Source organism: Lepus europaeus, chromosome 17, assembly GCF_033115175.1.
Source record: "Lepus europaeus isolate LE1 chromosome 17, mLepTim1.pri, whole genome shotgun sequence".
Lineage (NCBI taxonomy): Eukaryota > Metazoa > Chordata > Mammalia > Lagomorpha > Leporidae > Lepus > Lepus europaeus.
In genome coordinates, this window is record NC_084843.1 from 15,552,774 (window position 1) to 15,572,476 (window position 19,703).

The window sequence follows — 19,703 nt, forward strand, 5'->3', positions numbered from 1 at the left end:
GAACAGTCTAGTATTGTGTGTCATGTGGAAGAAAAGGGAAAAAGTCAAGCTGTGGGAGAGGCTGCAGCTACTGCAAGCAGAACACCTGATCAGAGGACAGCAACGAAGCTGGCCCTGCAGGAAGTTCAGCACCACGCCCCCGCAGCCCCACTCAGCTTCCGAACTCTGCTGTATTCTTTAGTAACTGACCCCAATAGACTCATGAGAGGATGACATTCATGCTGTGTCTCGAGAACATGTATTTGGCACCTGAGAGACCTGACATTGCTGTGGGTTTTGGAAGCGATCGGCATGTGGGAGCTGCCAGGGATGCTTTATGAGGATTGAGGATCACAGCGCCCAGTACCGTGAAGGTCACCTCTGTCGTCGAGGGATAAACAGGCAGAACACAGAGGATTTTTCAGACCATGAAACTCTTCTGAGTGATCTGTTGTGATGATAAATTGTCCAGACCCTTAGAGTGCACACCACCTGGTGCCAACCTGAATGCAAGCTAGACTTTCAGGGATAAGGAAGTGTCAGGGTAGGTTCATCAGCTGGGAGAAATGGAGCCCTCTGGTGGGGTGTTGTTAATGGAAGAAGCGGTACAGGTACAGGGTCAGTGGGTATGTGGAAACTCCTGGTACCTTCCACTTAATGTTGCTTTGAACCTAAAACCACTCTTACAAAGTCCATTAAAAAAAAAAAAAGGACCATTCAAGGTAGTTGACTTTGAAGGACTTGATGTTGTTTATATTGGTGTTTTGTTTATGACCTTTTAATAGTTGGGAACAGGAAGAATAAACTTGCACTTGCATTCTTTAAGAAGAGTTGAAAGATTCTGAGTAAAGTCATAGCAGATGTTGCATGGTCAGAGGACCCCCGTGGGGCTGTCCCTGTTAACTGAGCTGTTGAATGAGTATAGCCCCTCCCTCACAGAGCTGCTGGGGTGCTGGGGGAGTTGGATGGGACGAGATATGCAAGGAGCTTAACTCGGTATCTGGAAACAAGAGAATACTGAAATTAGAACTGGCATAGAACTGCACCCTTTACTTCTCTTTCGGATGCCATGAGTGTTCAGAGAATGGTTGCTAACCAGTTTAGAGATTTTCTGAGAAGAGTGTTCATACTGGCATGTTAATTCACCGGACATTTCTAGAGAACTTGCTGTGTGGAAAGACAGAGACATCCTAGATAATGGAAGATACAGGTGTGGCCCGTACCTTTAAGGGAATTTGTAATCCCATGGGAAAAACAGGATGGAAGTCCCCCTGTCTTGACTTGCCAGATATTTTTCTACCAAAATATGTTAATCTCCATAACACTCCTACATGGTAGGTTTTCTTATGCCTATTTTTTTAAAAAGATTTTATTTATTTATTTGAGAGGCAGTTACAGAGAAAGAGAGACAGTGAGAGAGGTCTTCCATCCGCTGGTTCACTCCCAGATGTCTGCAATGGCTGGAGCTGGGCCAATGTGAAACCAGGAGCCAGGAGCTTCTTCCAGGTCTCCCATGCGGGTGCAGGGGCCCAAGCACTTAGGCCATCTTCCACTGCTGTCCCAGGCCACAGCAGAGAGCTGGATCAGAAGAGGAGCAGCCAGGACACGAGGTGGCACCCATATGGGATGCCGGCACTGCAGGCAGAGGCTAAGCCTACTACACCACAGCACCAGCCCCTCTTATGCCTATTTTTAGGAATGGATAAATAATCCCAGAAAAAAATATCTAAGATCCTACCATTTGCAAGGCCAGAATTTAGACCCTGAATTCTCATGGTCCCAAGGCCCATCTTTTTCTGCCAGGATGCATGCTGTAATAGAATAGAGGATAGACAGTCCAGCCATAGTAACAGACAGCAAAACTAGACAGGTATATGAGCCCAAGGGAGAAGAGGTTAATTTCAAGTGCAAAGCCTGATCCTCATTAAATTTCAGATTTGTGTTTTGCTCTTTATGTGGTTGTTTGCTCTGACTTGAAATTTGGTGAAGTGTGCAAGATACATGTTAATAAAGTGTTCTCTCCTTGATCATCAAACCACCTTTTTGCATCCTACAGGAATAATTATCTAGGGACCTGAGATCTCTGACACAAGAGAAACAATGTGTTGTGCTCACGTGGGTGCAAGCAAGGGAACTTTGTGTACTGAGATCCAGGATGATTCCTAGTTCAGACACTGGACTGTGTGACTTTGACATTGGCACAGCAAGTCATTTGGCCTCTGAGGCTTGTTCGACCACCATAAAACAGGGAGGATGTATCATCTATTTCAAAGGGCAGAGAAGAATCGAATTAAATATTGTATGTTAAAGCGCATAGCAGAAGAAACCCCCCCCCCCCCCCGAGGGATTTTCAGTAGCTAGGCTAAGGTTCATGCAGTGATCCTGGTATTCTTTTCAGCTTCTCATACAGTCTCAGGTGAGTTGCCTAATCTCTGCAGTTAAGTTTCTCCTCTTGTGAAAAAGTAATTCCTCTGAAGACAGAGAAGTGATGATGAGATGAGCAAACTACTTTAACAATCGCTTTGAAATGTTTGAATCCTCATACATCTGGTAATAATAAAATATTACATCTACCCATCTATCTGTGCAGGTATATTTTGTTCTGGAAAAAACAATCTATATTTTTTAACTGCTTCCCAAAGGAATCCATACTTCCAAACAGGAGTGAATGACTGTGCACCTGATTTGTCACTGTGGACAGAGAATAGAATACTGCCTTCCTGGTCAGGTCTTCATGCCCTTTCCCCCTACGCTGTTTTATTTTATTTTTAAATTATTATATCTCTATATCTAGAGGAACAGTATACATACTATAAAATGTATACTCATTGTAAATGTTATTCATTATAGACAAAACTGGAATATCCAAATGACTTTCAACTGGTGCACAGATAAATGAAATGTGAAACATTCTAACAATGGAATACTACTAATCAATTAAAAAATAATGACTACTGACATATCCAACAACGTAGGTGAATCTCAACAACATTATATTGAGTGAAATGATTCCATTTATGTGAAATTGCTAGAAAAGAGAAACTAAAAGGGTATAAAGTAGATCAGTGATTTCAAAGACTGGAGATGGGAGTTGTACTGACTACAGATGAACAGTCAATTTGCGAGGGTGGAGAGGTTTTTTTTTTTTTTAAGATTTATTTCTTTGTTTATTTGTTAGAAAGGTACAGTGACAAAGGGGAAGAGAGAGAGAGAGATCTTCCATCCTCTGTTTCACTCCCCTAAGGGCCATAATGGCTGGACCAGGCTGAAGCCAGGAGCTTCACTTGGGTGTCCCATGTGGGTGGCAGGGGCCCAAGTACTTGGGCCAGCTTCCGCTGCCTTTCCAGACGCATTAGCATGGGAGCTGGATAGGAAGCAATGCAGCATGAACTTGAACCTGTCCTCTGATAACGATTTGCTGGCATTACAAGTTGTGACTAACCCTCTGTGCAACAATGCCAAGCCCCCCACATTCAACCTTTTGAAAAACTTCAGAGGGTGTGCATTTGGCTTATAGTTCAGATGCCCACATTCCGTATTGGCATGCCCGCCTCTAGCTTCTGACTCCAGCTTCCTAGGAGACCCTAGGAGGCAACCTGATGGCTCAGGTCATTGGGTTCCTGCTACCCACATGGGAGACTTAGATTGAGTTCCTGGCTCCTGGCTTCTTCACATCTGTGGGCAACTGAGGAATGAACCAGTGGGTGGGAACTCTTTCTGTCTCTGTCTCTCTCTAGCATATTAAAAATATGTATATATTTATTCTATCTTTTAATTGTAAGCAAATAATGAAGGATAGAATTAAGAGGGAGATTATGATCCTGCGGGGGAAGCAGGACACACAGCAGACTCATAGAATGGCAAATGCCCAAAACAGCACTCCTGCCTCAGAATCAACCCTTGGGACATTCGGATCTGGCTAAAAGGCCCATGAGAGTCTCACAGGCATGGAAAGCCATGACACGGTGGCAAAAAACAATCTAAATGAAAGATCCTGGTGAACAAGACCCCAGCAGAAGGAACAGGCCATCAAGGAGAGAGGCACCTTTCTCTGAAGGGAGGAAGGAACCTCCACTGTGACACGGCCTTGACTAAACAAGTTCAGAGTCTGTGAACTCAAGGGGCTTCCATAGCCTAGACAGCTCATAGCAAGAGTCTCGGGTGATTGCTGACGTCATAAATAAGAGTGCCAACTGTTAAATCAACAACGGGAGTCACTGGGTACATGCTCCAAACATAGGATCTCTGTCCTTAATGTGTTTTACTATGAAACTTAAAAACACTACTGGTCGAACAATACCCTATACCTTGTGCGTTTGTGTGAATGCAGCCTGTTGAAATCCTTGCTTAGTATATACTAAGTTGATCTTCAGTATATGAAGGTAATTAAAAATGAAACTCGATAAAGGGCGGGATGGGAGAGGGAGAGGGGAGGGCCACAGGAGGGAGGGAGGTTGGGGGGGAAGCCACAACAATACAAAAGTTGCACTTTGTAAATTCACATTTATGAAATAAAAAATAAAAAAATATGTATATATTAAGGAGCTAGTATTGTGGTATATACGGTAAAGCTGCCCTTGTGATGCCGGCACCCCATATGGGCACCAATTCCTGTCCTGGCTATTATACTTCCAGCTCCCTGCTAATAGCCTGGGAAAGCAGTGGAAAATGGCCCAAGTGTTTGGGCCCCTGCACCCATTTTGGAGACCCAGAAGTAGCTCCTGGTTGAGCCTGGCCCAACCCTGACTGTTGCAGCCATCTGGGGAGTGAACCAGCTGGCGGGAGACCTCTTTGTCCTTTTCTCACTGTAACTCTGACTTTCAAATATATATATATATATATATATGTATATATTTATATATATATGTATATATTTATATATATAAACAAATCTCTTATACATGTAAATCTTTTAACAACAATTAAAAATTGCCAAAGAGATTTCCAAAGTAGCCATACCATTTTACATTCCTACCAGTGGTATATGGAAGCTCTATTTTTGCAACATCCCCCTCAATACTTGATATAGTTAGTCTTTTAAATTATACCATTGCAGTAGCTATTTAGTGGTTTTTCCCTATGGTCTTAACTTTATGATTAATTATGTCTAAAATGTTTTGGGGGCTGGCACTGTGGCATAGTGTGTAAAGCCTCTACCTACAATGCCAGCATCCCATATGGGCACCAGTTTGAATCTGGCTGGTCCACTTTGGATCCAGTTCTCTGCTATGGCCTGGGAAAGCAGTAGAAGATGGCCCAAGTCCTTGGGAAACCTGGAAGAAGCTCTTGGCACCTGGCTTCGGATCCGGCTCTCTGCTGGTGCACCTGGGAAAGCAGTGGAGGATGGCCTAGGTGCTTGGGCCCCCGTACCCACTTAGGAGACCCAGGAGATGCTTCTGGCTCCTGACTTTGAATCAGCCCAGCTCTAGCTGTTCTGGCCGTCTGGGGAGTGAATCAGCAGATGGAAGATCTCTCTCCTTCTCTCTGTCTCTCACTCCCTCCCTCTCTCTGTCACTCTGCCTTTCAAATAAATAAGCTTTTTTTTTTTTTTTTTTTTTTTTGGACAGGCAGAGTTAGACAGTGAGAGAGAGAGAGAGGCAGAGAGAAAGGTCTTCCTTCCGTTGGTTCACCCCCCAAATGGCTGCTACGGCCGGTGCACTGTGCCGATCCGAAGCCAGGAGCCAGGTGCTTCCTCCTGGTCTCCTACATGGGTGCAGGGCCTAAGCACTTGGGCCATCCTCCACTGCCCTCCCAGGCCACAGCAGAGAGCTGGACTGGAAGAGGAGCAACCAGGACAGAACCAGCGCCCCAACTGGGACTAGAACCCAGAGTACTGGCACCGCAGGCGGAGAATTAGCCTAGTGAGCCATGGCGCTGGCTCAAATAAATAAGCTTTTAAAAATATTCTATCAATCTGTGGTAGGTCTTGCCATTTTTTTCTTTTCTATTAAGAGAGACAGAGAACTTCCATCGGCTGGTTCATTCCCCAGATGGTCACACAACCAGCCCTGGGCCAGGCCAAAGCCAGGAACCAGGAGCTTCATCCGGGTATCCCAGATAGGTGCAGGGGCTTATGTACTTAGGCCATCTTCCGCTGCTTTTCCCAGGCCATTAGCAGGGAGCTTGATTGGAAGCAGAGCAACCAGGACACAAACCAACACCTATATGGGATGCCTGGGTCACAGGCGGTGGCTTCACCTGCTGTGCCACAAGACTGGCCCTGGTCTCACTGTTTTCTCATTGATGTGCTTCAAAAACTTTTAATTTTGATGAGATTCATTTTATCAATACCTTTTCTTTTATGGCTCGTGCTTTTGCTGTAATATCTAATAGATCTTTGTTTAAACCAGTGTGACAAAAATTTTCTTGTGTGTTTGCCTAGAAATTTTAACCTTCATATTTAGGTCTATAATTACACTTTGAATTAATTTTTCTATATGATGTAAGGTAGGAGTTACTTGTATGTGATAATCCAGTTGCCCAATGTCATTTTTTTTGGAAAGACTATCTCTTCTTTATCAAAGTTCCTTGGCTCTTTATTGAAAAACAGTTCTGTCCCATTGATCTATCTTCCTAACCCAATGCCAAAACTATGCTGTCTTAATTACTTTTAGCATTATAGTGAGTTTTGAAATCGTGAAGTTTAAGTTCTCCAACATTATCCTTTTCTCCTCTTTGAAAAAGGTGTTAGTCTTCTAGGCTATATAAATTTTAGGATCAGTCAATTTCAGTATCCAGTCCTGCTGGAGTTTTTCTAGGTATTACAGGAAGTCTACAAATGGATTTAAAGAGACTGATTGCATCTCTTAAGGATGCACGTGTTTTCAGATAGCATTTCTATAGCACTACTGAACCCCAAAGACTGCTTTAAAGTCTTTGTACTTAACTCATTCCTGGAAAGGAGATGAGATAGCAGTAACCACCTGTGCAATGCCAGCATGCATTTACCCTGGAATATTGCACCTTTCTTTAATTCTTTGCCCTCATTTAAAGGAAGTTGCTGCTTTTATGTTTTGAGCAGGTGCTCAAAGGGAACCCTGGGATTAGAGGGTACTGGTCTATTTCTCTCTGAAGCATTTAGCACATCCTCAGGGCTGACACTCGCCTGACACAGCTTGCGTGTTTGGAGCAGTTTGTAAGCTCGGAGGAGTTGCAGTGGGTAAGGTGGCATGGCTACCAGATGTCTTCATCTGTGCAGGTTGCCTCTGCCCAGACTTGTGTAGTATCCTTGGGGCTTTGTGAAAGCTGCCTGGGCAGACTGATTGGTTCACCTTTGCCCAGGACAAAAGCTTCGGGCCGAGGCATGCCCTCATTATTCTGCCTGTTCAGATGCTGCAGCCGGGAAAAAACCTCCTGGAATGGGTGCGTGTCCAGCTTGGCGATCAAGCTGCTCCACTGGAAACCTCTCCCACTTCAGGGGAAATCAGGCAGTGGATGCAAAAAGGCTGAATCAGCCCATGCGCTGCCGTCTGCAGGAGGTAACAGGGAACGGGTGTATTTGCCTCTCCCTCCCTTCCCACCTTGCCACCTAAGCAAGGTATCCTTGCCCCTCCCTCTGGCTTCCTGATCTACCATCAAGTTTGGGGTTTGGCTCCCACCCAGACCAGTGTTTTCCCAGCTCATAGTGATCTGCATAGACTCATTTTAGTGCTGATAAAACAAAAAAGTGAAATAATGCTAATAAAAGGCTGGTGTCTGGGCTTTACCTTAGGGTTATGGACTACTTTTTTTGCAGACTCTGTCTGTTTGCTTCTATACAGTAAAGTTAGAGAACTCCTGATCTGTGCCGACACCTCCAAGTCTTTGCATGTCCCTAGTCAGCCAGAGCTGTGTGTGGGAGAGTGCTGGGGACTCTAAACACCGTCTCTGAGTCAGGTTAGACTTAAAAACAAACAAAGCAGAACAAAAAACAACTACAAACCCAGCTCAACTTCCCCTGTGGAAATGACTTCATTGAATGATCTTTCTGTGCTACACCCTTGGCTTAATGGAGTGTTTAAGCATGGGAGTCTAGGATCATGTTACCTGGGGTCAAAGGTGAGCGCCGCCTTCTGGGGGCTTTGAGTAAAACAATGCAGTTTCCTTGCTTGTAGAATAGGATAAGCAGCAGCACCTACCTTGTAGGGCTGTTGTGAGTGGAGTCACGTGAAGTACTGGGTCCAATGCCTGGCACAGAGGAAGACCTTTTGAAATTGCAGTCTACAGCAACCGTCACTAATTTAGGGTGCAGAAACTTTTCCTCTTGAGTGACAAGTACCATTTTTTTCTCAAGCAGTGAGATTTTTATGGACCATTGTTCTCTCTTTTGGCCCCATCTACTAAGAAGCTCGGATCCCAACAGACATATTTGCCTGAGTTTGGGATCGTTTGATCTCTAAGATTTTTGCTCAGTTGTTTGTAAATCATTGCTTCCCCGATAAGCATCTGCAAGGCAGGGCATGCATTGTTAGGAATCTATGAAGGTTGACCTCAAGGGCCAACTTCCAGTCTCCCAGGCTCCTATCAGTAAAGGAGATGCAGTCCAAGAGCTAAGCAGATTATCTGTCCAAGGACGGGTTCTGTCTTTATTTTTTGTTCCCAGAGACCATCCCAGCTGGGATGGAGCTCAGTCAGGGGTCAGAATTCTTCCTGCAGATCAGACACTTCATCCCCTTCTAGCAAGAATGTCTTTTCTCCACCCAAATTACTTTTCTGTTAACACCGCTCTGTGACCTTGCAGAAGGAGGGCATCTCACATGGAAATGTAGACTTCTACAGCTGAATAGGAGTTGAAATTGTCTAGTCCAGCGAGTGTTTTCAGTTGGGGATCCTGGGGCTTGGAGAAGGTAGGTGGTGACATAATTGAGGCCCTGTGGGTAACAAATCAAGGAATGGTACCCAAACCAGGTCTTGTAGCCCTTTCTCTGCACCCCCATATCCACAAGGAAGTCAGACTCCTTTCCACGAGAGTACTTCAAAAAGTTTAAAATAGCCGGCGCCGCGGCTCACTAGGCTAATCCTCCACCTTGCGGCACCGGCACACCGGGTTCTAGTCCCGGTTGGGGCACCGATCCTGTCCCGGTTGCCCCTCTTCCAGGCCAGCTCTCTGCTGTGGCCAGGGAGTGCAGTGGAGGATGGCCCAAGTGCTTGGGCCCTGCACCCCATGGGAGACCAGGAGAAGCACCTGGCTCCTGGCTTTGGATCAGCGCGGTGCGCCGGCCGCAGCGCGCCTACCGCGGCGGCCATTGGAGGGTGAACCAACGGCAAAAAGGAAGACCTTTCTCTCTGTCTCTCTCTCTCACTGTCCACTCTGTCTGTCAAAAAAAAAATAAAAAAATAAAAAAATAAAAACAAAAAGTTTAAAATATCAAAATCCATGCATACTTTTCTCATAATATACATTTTCAGAGAATTTTTGGAAGGCCATTTATATGCATGCCCCCTAGACAATGGGTTTTATCAAAAATTTGGTGCTTCACACTAAATTCACTAAATTTCACGTTAGCATAGTTGGTATTTTCCCAGGATTCTAGGTTGTGTGCCAAAGTCCGCACTCCAGTGTCGAGATTAACCCGGTAGTAATGACAAGCACCAGTGTCATAATCAGTGCTAGTACTAGAAAATAATTTTCAGCGCTCAGATAAATAAGCAGATTGTTTCGTGTTCATAGAGTTGAGTGCTCAAGGTTTAGCCAGAATGTAGTGTTTCAGGATGTGCATTTCAAATATGCGAAAGTGCAGAAATTAGGTTGCCATTGTGAGTAGCAAGGTCACAGATGAATGGGGCGTGGTGAGGAGAGCACTTCAGCAGCTCTGGGGCACATCTAGCCCCCCACTGGGACAGAACTCGCCTTGCAGGCTGTGTGCCTGCGGCCACGGACAGGTACTTCATCTCTCATCGTGCTTATGGTCGGAAATATATTTCCTTCTTCTAAAAATGGCTCTACTTTAAGTGATTTTTCTTCAGCCACGTCCAACTCTTGATTAATTTGCATACGCCCCCCTGTCTGTGTTCAGCTCTGATACTTCTTCCTGCCCTTGTGCACAAGGCTTGTCTGTGAACCAGCTTAGGTGCCTGTGTAAGGGGAAATGAAACAGAGGAGTGGCTCACTCATGCAAATAAACAGGCACCCTTGTCCTTGAGCCCCTGACCCTGTAATCCCTCAGGCCTGCATTGCTACAGAAACACAAAGGCTCTCAAATGACTGACTGAATTTGCTAACATGGCACGACTTTGTTGACATGTCGCGCATCTTGGGATGGAGCAAGTGCATGGGTCAAAACTGATGTCCCGAGCACTGTGGTGGCTTTGCCTCTTGGCACCACTTTTGCTGATAATTTCCAAAGCAAACCCTGCTACGTGGGGCCTGGATGTAGCGTCTGTACCTCTTGTGTGATAGTTGCTATGACACACACTCTCCTATTCCTGTGCTGGGGAAAGGGTAGGCAGCAAAAGGGCCTTTCACTTGCACCCTAAACCATACCAACAAGCCTTCTGTGTGTGAATGAACCTGGGACTGTCTCTGGGGAGACAGTTTGGGTGCTGTGATTCCTGTCGTTGTGTGCAGTGTGTCGGACCATTTGCAAAGTCTCGTTTGATCATTCACCACACCTCACTGGGAGGCGGTTAGCGCAATGGAGTACTGGATGCTGGTTAGCCATGGCGCTCGTTAAGAACAAGCACCCAGGGCCAGACTGCCTGGGTTTCCATCCAGATCCCTGCACTTCTCACTGTGTGACTGTGAAGAAGTCACTAAATGTCTCCAAGCCTCAGCTTCCCATCTCTAAAGGTAGGGGTAATCAGAGTTCCTGCAGCCTTAGGTTGCTGTGATGTAAGTTGACTAAATGTTTAAGTATGTAAAACAGCAACAAGTAGGGAGTAGTCACCATTATTATCCTATCACCATCATCATCTTCATCACTATCATTTTTGCTTTGTAATTGAGCTTCTAAGAGCTTGTGATTTGCCCACAATCATGTTTCTATACAGGAGGAGATAAAAACTCAAGGTGAAGTGTCATCACACACAGAACGCTGCAAAGGAAAATGTGAGGGCTTCTTCCCCTACCCATGCATCTCTCCCAGAGATGCCCACAGCAAACTAATCCACATGCACACTTCCTGTCCTCTCCACACAGGGTGCACATACGTAGACATGTGTGTCCTCCCTGACATAAACGATAGGAATAGCACCTGCTATAGAACTGACTGGAGAATGAGGGGCATTAAGTAACGCTTTTGAAGCTCTTCACATGGTGCCTGGCCAGACATTAGGTTCCTAACAGTCCTCTCTTTATAAATGCAGGTGCTAAGGATCAGAGAGCCTGGCCCCTTCACAGGATCACACAGTACTGAAACTGGCTTTGAACTCAGCCAGACTTACTCCCACGTCTCCACATTTTTGACTACTTATGTATGTGGCTATGTAATAGGCATTATTCTTCTGCTTGATTTTTTTCTCTCGGTGATATAAGTTTGAATTCAGTAATACCAGCACAGACACTTTCCACGTAAGTACATACAAGTTGGTTCATTTAAGGGAGACACATGACTCGTGTGGGTTGCTTCCGTTTCTTTGTTCTTTGCTGTGGTGGAGAACGTGTGTGCGAAGTTCCGTAGAATAGTTTCCAGGAAGGGAGTTCTGGGGTCGGTGTGGGGAGTGGGGTGCAAATTAGATTTAACTGATACTGCCCCCGAAAAGGATTCTGCTCACCACCAATGTGTGAGAATGACTATTTTCTCACAGCAGTCTTCTTTTTATTTTTGCCAATTTGATTTTTTTTAATTAAATTGTATTTGCCTATCAGTAGGGCCGAGCTAATTATTTTTTGGATCATCCTCTGTTTCTCTGAAAATTGCCTTTTGCTCATTTATTTTAAACTAAGACATTCTTTACATATTCTGAATAATAAACCCATGTCAGAAATATCTAGCAAATTATTTTGTCCTGTTTGTCCCTTTTCTTAACTTTGCTGTGTGTCTAGAGATTTTTAATTTCTGTGTAGAAATCAACTCATATTTCTCTTTATTTGTCCTATATTTTGCCTTGCTCAGGAAAGCCCTGAATTTATTAAAATACCCCAGGTTTATTAAAAGTTATCTCATATAGGCCAGCGCCTTGGCTCACTTGGCTAATCCTCCGCCTGCGGCACCAGCACCCCGGGTTCTAGTCCCAGTCGGGGTGCCGGATTCTGTCCCGGTTGCTCCTCTTCCAGTCCAGCTCTCTGCTATGGCCTGGGAGTGCAGTGGAGGATGGCCCAAGTCCTTAGGCCCTGCACCCGCATGGGAGACCAGGAGAAGCACCTGGCTCCTGGCTTCAGATCAGCGCAGCGCGCCGGCCGTAGCGGCCATTTGGGGGGTGAACCAACTGAAGGGAGACCTTTCTCTCTCTCTCTCCTCTCTCTCTCTCTCTCTCTAACTCTGCCTGTCCAAAAAAAAAAAAAAAAAAAAAAAAAAAAGTCATCTCATATATTCTTCTAAAACTTCTCAAGTTTTGTTTCTCCTTTTAGCTTTGCAGACCCTCTGGGGTTTATTTTTACATAGGAGTCTAGATTTATCTTTCTCAATATAGCGAATCAGTCATCAAATAATCAGCTTATTTCAGCTCACTTGAAACCACCTTCGTCATAAGCTAAATTCCCTTTTATGTGTGGCTGTGCAGCTCCCTCTTTTTGCAAAACTGGCTGTTCCTGTGCACTTTTCCCTCCCATGTGAACTCTCAAAAGCAGCCTGACAAGGTCTGCGAAGGAGACTCCTGTGCGTGTTTTGTATCTGGGAATGCACCACATTATTAGGCTCATTTCAGACAAATCAGCATCTTTAAATATTTAGTTTGCCCTGCCCAGAAATATGATATGTTTCTATCTAGGTTCTTTTATGTTATCAGTGGAGTCCTGTCATTTTCTTTTTGTAGACCTAGCATTGCAGGGTTTGTTTTCTATTACACTTACTTAATTTTATGCTAGTGAATGGGAAATAATGGTTTGTATATGTGAACTTTTGTATCTAGCCACTTGAGTGAACTCTTCTGTTCGTGATCTATAGATTTCTTTTCCTTGGCTTCCCACGTTAGCTGGGACTCAAACATTGTGGAATGATGATGGCACAAATGAGCATCTTTGTCTTCTTCCTCTCTGTAATGAGAATCTTTCCGATGCTTCTTTGTCAGCTGAGTGTGGGAAATATGCTTGATCAGCTTGCAGAAATTTCTTTTCTTTCTTCTAAAGATTTCTTAAATTTACTTATTTGAAGGGTAGAGTTCCCCAGAGAGAGTAGAGACAGAGATCTTCCATCCACTGGTACACTGACTGCCCAGATGGATTTAGGCCAGACCAAAGCCAGGAACCAGCCACTTCATCTGGGTCTCCAACGTGGGTACAGGGGCCAAAGCACTTGGGCCATCTTCCACTGCTTTCCCAGGCCCTTTGCAGGGAGCGAGATCAGGAGCAGAGCTGCCGGGACTCAACCATCAGCCGTAGGGGATGTCAGCATTGCAAGTGGCAGCTCCCTCAGCTGTGCCACAGGGATGGCCCCAGAAATTTCTTTCTGCTCCTCACTTGTTTAGGGGTGTGCTTCTCATGGCGGGTTATACCAGATTCCTGTCAAAGGCCTTTGTTCTTTCACTTACATCTTCCTTGAGAATTCAGAGATGTCCAGACTAACTTGGACCTTCCAGAACTGACATCTTAGAACTGAGTATTTAAAACCGAGTTCTGGGGCTGGTGTTGTGGCATAGAGGGTAAAGCTGCCTCCTGCATCACCAGCATCCCTTACGGGCACCAGTTCGTGTCCCAGCTGCTCCACTTCCGATCCAGCTCCCTCCTGATGGCCTTGGAAAAGCAGAAGAAGATGGCCCAAGTTTTTGGCCCCCTGCCACCCATGTACAAGATCTGGATGAAGCTCCTGGCTCTGACCTGGTCCAGTCCTGGTTGGTGCAACCATCTGGGGAATGAACCAGCGGATGGAAGATCTGCTGTCTCTCTAACTCTCTCCCTCTCTCCTTCCTTCCCTCTATGTAACGCCAACTTTAAATAAATAAATCTTTTTAAAAAATCAGAATGCCAAGTCCCGGTTACTCTCTTTCCAATCCAGCTTACCACTAATGCATCCTGGGAGACAGTGGACGATGGCTCAAGTGCTAAGGCCCCTGCCACCCATGTGGGAGACCTGGATTGAGTTCCTGGCTCCTGGCTTCAGCCTGACCCGGCCCTTTCTTTTGCAGGCATTCAGGGAGTAAACCAACAGATGGAAGATACCACTCACTTTGTCATTCTCTTTCTCTCTCTTTCCCTCCCTCCTTCCCCTCCTTCCTCCCTCCTTCCCTTTCTGTCTGTTACTCTGCCTTTCAAGTAGATGAAAAATAAACATTTAAAAATAAAAAAACACAACTAACCAGTATCTTTTTTTTCCTTCTTCCTTTCACTCATATTTGACCCCAGATAGCCTAAGGACAGGTGCTATTTCCTGCTGATACTGCTTATGTATCTCACACAACTTTCACCCTCATCTCTGCCCTCACCCTCCAAAAAAAAAACACCATGAAGTAGGTTGTGGGTGTGGGCGAGAGCAGGGGCACCACCTCTGGGATGGGATGTTCTGGAAGGCACCACTGAAAAGATGTTATGCCGAGCTTCTAAATTAATTAAAGAACTTTTTTTTTTTTTTTTCCACTTGACTGTCTTGAGTCGCTGGCTGCCATCTCATTCTGGTTGCTAAGTGGCTTTGTAGTTTCTACAGGAGGTTGTGAGAAAGGAATAACCCCGACCTCTGATTTCCTGTTGTGACTTCGTGCAGGCTCGGCTACAGGATGCACCCACCTCTTACTCTAGCTCAGCACGCCTCGGGCATGGCTAGGGCAAAAGACAGGTTTTCACAGTTGATTGATAAAAATGATCTGATCTCAGAGTACAGTTGTTAACTTTTAGATGGTGAGGGCATTTTGCTAAGCTATGAATGAAAGGATTTGGGTTTTGCTTTGATTTGGAGCACGGCCCTAATCTGACTTGGCACCTCTTTGGAGAATTGTCTCTGCGTCCAGAGACGCTTGGCCTCAGGGAAGCTGACACCTGCCAGGGTAGCATTTATCATATTCAGGAAAGTGCAATGCCCATGGCTGGTAGGTACAACACTACCGAAGTAATACACCGCCTTCGGAAAACACTGCCAAAACAGTGTTGCAAGCTGCATGGACGGGAATTGTGGCTCCGTCTGCACAAAGCACTGGACGATATCTTTCACTGTGGCTTTTCTCACCTTGAGCAGGCTGGGTGGGTTTTATTCTTTTCAGATTGTTTAGTCAAGAAGCAAACACCTGCTAAACAGAGGGATCGTTTGTTTTATTTTGTATACACCGGGCCTCCAACATAAATTTGCATGCTCAAGTTTCTGAAGTGGGGTTTTCGGAGATGGAATGAACTCATTTCAGGCCTGTGGTGTGTAGCTGGAAACCATTCAGGAAAGCCTAGGTCAGGATGGAAGCCAGAAAGCTCCACCATGGCAGGCATAAGTAGCTGATTTCCAAACCCCTCCCAGTCCCTGGGAGGCTCGCTTTGGCTTTCAGGGCTGTTGGCGTAGAAAGTGTGGTCCATTGGACCGTTTATTTTCCCCGTCTTAATTCCTTAATTTTTTTCTTCCTAATCCTCAAGACTGGAAGTGTCTGCATGGGCGTAGACTAAAAGTTGCCTGCCTTTTCTCCTGCAGGCAGGTGACAAACATTATCACCCCAGCTGTGCACGATGCAGCAGATGCAACCAGATGTTCACAGAAGGAGAGGAAATGTATCTTCAAGGTAAGATGGGCTTGGGAGTGCGGTGCACCTGCCCCACCGGGGGAAGAAAATCCCGCTACGCTCGTTGGGTTGTTTTTAGAGAAGGAGGCATGTGATTAGCTGTGAAGCTCACCAAATCCAACATGGACGTGGCCAAGAGATACCTCATCGGTTCGAGTTAGCCAAGCAGTGGACTCCCTGGCAGGGAGCCCTGGAGGCCCTCCTTACTGCCTTGCAGGAGATGAAAAGGACTGTGCGTTTGACACACGCAAGAGAAGCCTGAAAATTAGCACAGCTTCCTCCTTAGGAAGGTGCTTGGGGGATGAAAGGTTTAGAGAGGGAGAGCGTTTCTAGAAGCTACTAGACTACGTATTGGATGGCTTCTTTGCCTTTTCACCGTCCTGGCAGAAGTATTTTCTGAGACTTTCAGACTGTTCTCTCTCTCTTTTTTTTTTAAGTGTTTTTCTTTAAAAGATTTTATTTATTTATTTGAGAGGCAGTTAAGAGAGGCAGAGAGAGAGAGAGAGAGAGAGAGAGAGAGAGAGAGAGAGGTCTTCCATCCACTGGTTCACTCCCCAAAAGGTCGTAACAGCCAGAGCTGAGCCAATCTGAAGCCAGGAGCCAGGAGCCTCTTCCAGGTCTCCCATGTGGGTACAGGGGCCCAAGCACTTGGGCCATCTACTGCTTTCCTGAGCCATAGTAGAGAGCTGGATTGGAAGTGGAGCAGCCGGGACTCGAACCGATGTCCATATGGGAGGCCGGTGCCATAGAGGGAGGCTTCGCCTATTAAGGCACAGTGCAGGCCCCCTTAGCCTGTTCTTATCTGGGCTTTCAAGAAGAAAATGTCATTGATGAATTGCTTTGCGTACAGAAAGTTCACCCTATGAAGAGGACATAGTTGTTACAGGAAGCAGAGAGAGAAAACACTACCAGCACCCTGAGTCCCTGGAAGGGAAAGCCAGAAGTTTCTGACAAGATATTCATGAACAGGAAACCATTAGTGGTGTGTGTGTGTGTGTGTGTGTTTCTGTTTCTGTTTTTGACCAAGAGACAGAGCCAGGCAGACAGAGCCCTCCCACCCTCCGGTTCACTCCCCAAATACCTGCAATGACCAGGGCTGGGCCTGCTGAAGCCAGGAGCCAGGAACTCAGTCCCACAGCAGTGACTGAGCCATCACTGCTGCCCCACCCCTCCAACAGGGTCTGCATTAGCAGGGAGTTGGAGTCAGGAGCTGCAGCCGAGAATCAAACAGGCACTCCAGTGTAGTACGCGGGCATCTTAGCCCACGTCTTCACTACTCAACATCTACTCCCAGATTTTTTTTTCAAATGGGAAATAATCTAGAGCAATTTTCCCAGTGTAAAACTATGATCACTATGATCAATTTTTCTCTAAAATCCTGAGGCTTCTCAGAGAGGGTATAGGCTCTTCTAGTCGAACCGCACCATCTGTGCAAGCATTTTACTATTTTTAGCTGGAAAAAGGGTCATTAAACAGACAAGGGCTTATCAGTAAAATTAGCATGAACCGTAGAGTTCAGTTTTGTTAATTACTGGATCTCACTTGCCTTTGCGTGTCATTTCTTCATTTCCCTTTGCACAATACACTGTGTGTATTTTTAATGAATGGTTTGCTTTGCTCTCTCAATTTTATTTTTATGCAACTGAGAAAAATCTGCAGAAATGATCCTAGAGCGTTAAAACAAAGCCTTCACTACTCTCTCCTTTAAAAATGCGAGCTAGATGAGCCCCAATGTCCCTTCAGCTCAGGAAATTTGGAAGGGCCCATGAAGGCAAGTGACAGGCAGCCACTCTTGGGATCTCAGGAGGGCTCTGCAGGCCACATCTTCCCACCGACGACAGGCCGTGCATCTGCAGTGGCAGCAGCCAGGTGTCACTTTGCATTTGGGGCCACAAGGCCGATTTATTCTTGGTGTGATCTCCAGGCTTTGTGTTAGATTTTAGGGTGTCAATTACAGCACTCAAACAGCAGGTGCAAGAATGCAGGTCAGCGCTGTATCTGCTATGAACTGAGGCTCGAAGGCCCAGAGCGCAGCTCTGCGTGTTCCAAGTGCTTCTGGAAGCCGACTGCACAGGAGGGCTTCAAGCTGCTGTGCAGAGACAGCACGCGGGGAAGATGGGCTACCTCCCGACCCGCAGGGGTTGTCCAGGTCTCAGAGCTGTGCCCCGGTAGCCTCTGCCTCCGCTCTCAGCCCGTCCTTGCAGAATGACCAATTTCATCTTCCTCAGCATCTCACGTTCTCGCCACTCACGGTCCCCACGTGTCTGACCCCTGGCGAACTATGCGACATTGTATGCAGACCCGGTGTTCTGGACAATGCCTCCTGCTCGGCAGAACTTTCTGGAAAATTCCTCTCCTAGGCCTGGGCCGCCCCCTTCGGCTCTGCATGTGAAGAGGGTTTCCTGTGCTTTGTGTTCACCCTCTGAGCCAGTGTTAGTGCTGAAGGGACCCCTATGTTTGCCTGGGTTTTGTTTGTTAGATTTTTCTTTTCTGGGTAATGATTTTTGTTGTTGCTTCCTGTGGAATTTTTGGGGGGTGGTGGCCTTGAGTGAAGCAGGATGGGCATGATTGTTAAACAGGTACTGAAGTATTATTCTGATAAAAATTGTTCCTTGCATTAGTGTAATTTTTTTGCTTATTGGTGTAAAGTAATTCATGAGTCAGTTTACTTTGTTGACCTTAACAAGTCTGCACAACTTTCTGCTTGAAGAGAGAAAGATTGAAGCCGTGAAATGCGGATTGATATTCGCAGCACGAGTCGAACTGTATTTATATAATTTACTCACTGCTTTCAAAAAAGTGACTTCATTTGCCTAAGTCTCTTCAAGTGCTCATTCATGTCCCTGCGTCCATCCCCACATTTGAACCTACATTTGTGGACATAGGACATGCATTTGCTTGCCCATAACCATCAGTGACAATTATTGCAACCCTGGTCACACAGAATCTTGTGGGAAGGCATTGGGTTCTTACGAGGTTAAAAACCTTCTTTCAGGGATAAGTGTTTTTGCTTAATTCTGTGAAGCTAAGACCATCCAGGAAAATACTGAATAATCTGAGAAAGTGAGACTGTTGACCCAAGAATTGAAAATAACATGTCAATAGTTACTTCACTAGTTTAAGAACAAAGCCTGGGGCAGGAGTTCGGTCAAACAGTTAAGGCACCCGCATCCCATATTGGAGTGTCTGGGCTCAAGTCCCCGCACTGCTCTCAATTCCAGCTTCCTGCCAATGCACCCCGGAAGGCAGCAGTCATGACTCCAATAGTTGAGTTCCTGTCGCTCATGTGGGAGACCTGGATTGAGTTCCTGGCTCCCAGCTTCAGCCTGGCCCAGCCTCAGCTGTCCCAGGCAATTGAGGAATGAACCAGCAAATGGAGGATCTCTTGCCGTCTCTCCCTCTCTGTGACTATGCCTTTCAGATGAAAATAAACAAATATGTTTTTTAAAATTATGTACATTCTATATATTCAGAAAGTTTTTCTTTTGAATATATGCTATCTAATTTGAATTTATTTCTCTTAACTAAATTCCTTGGTTGTTTTTGTTATTATATAAACGTGTGTATAGTTCTGAAATTTTCTTAAGAGATTTATTTCATTGGAAAGGCAGAATTAGAGAGAGGAAGAAGTAGGGAGGGAGGGTGGGAGGAAGAGAGAGAAAGAGAGAGAGAGATCTTAAATCCTCTGGTTCACTCCCTGTATGACAGCAATGGCCAGGGCTAGGTCAAGCCAAAGCCAGGAAATTAGAACTCCATCTGGGTCTCCTACATGGGTGGCAGGGGCCCAAATTCTTGGGGCTTCCTCTGCCTCTTTCCCAGGTGCATTAGCAGGGAGCTGGATCGGGAGTGAAGCAGCTGTATTCAAACTGGTGCTTACATGGGATGCCGGTGTGGAGGCAGCAGCTAACCCTGCTGTGCCACAATACCGCCTCCCCCACACTTCTGAAATTAAATACAGC

General features: G+C 45.7%; 1 protein-coding gene across 1 annotated transcript in view; it reads left to right on the top strand.

The window, feature by feature from the left end:
- ABLIM1 (actin binding LIM protein 1) overlaps positions 1–19,703 on the top strand; it is a 171,455-nt gene that overhangs the window by 104,364 nt on the left and 47,388 nt on the right. Inside the window, exon 7 of the mRNA XM_062215055.1 lies at positions 15,657–15,744. Coding sequence (XP_062071039.1) covers positions 15,657–15,744 — 88 coding nt within the window. The remainder of the gene's footprint in view (positions 1–15,656; positions 15,745–19,703) is intronic.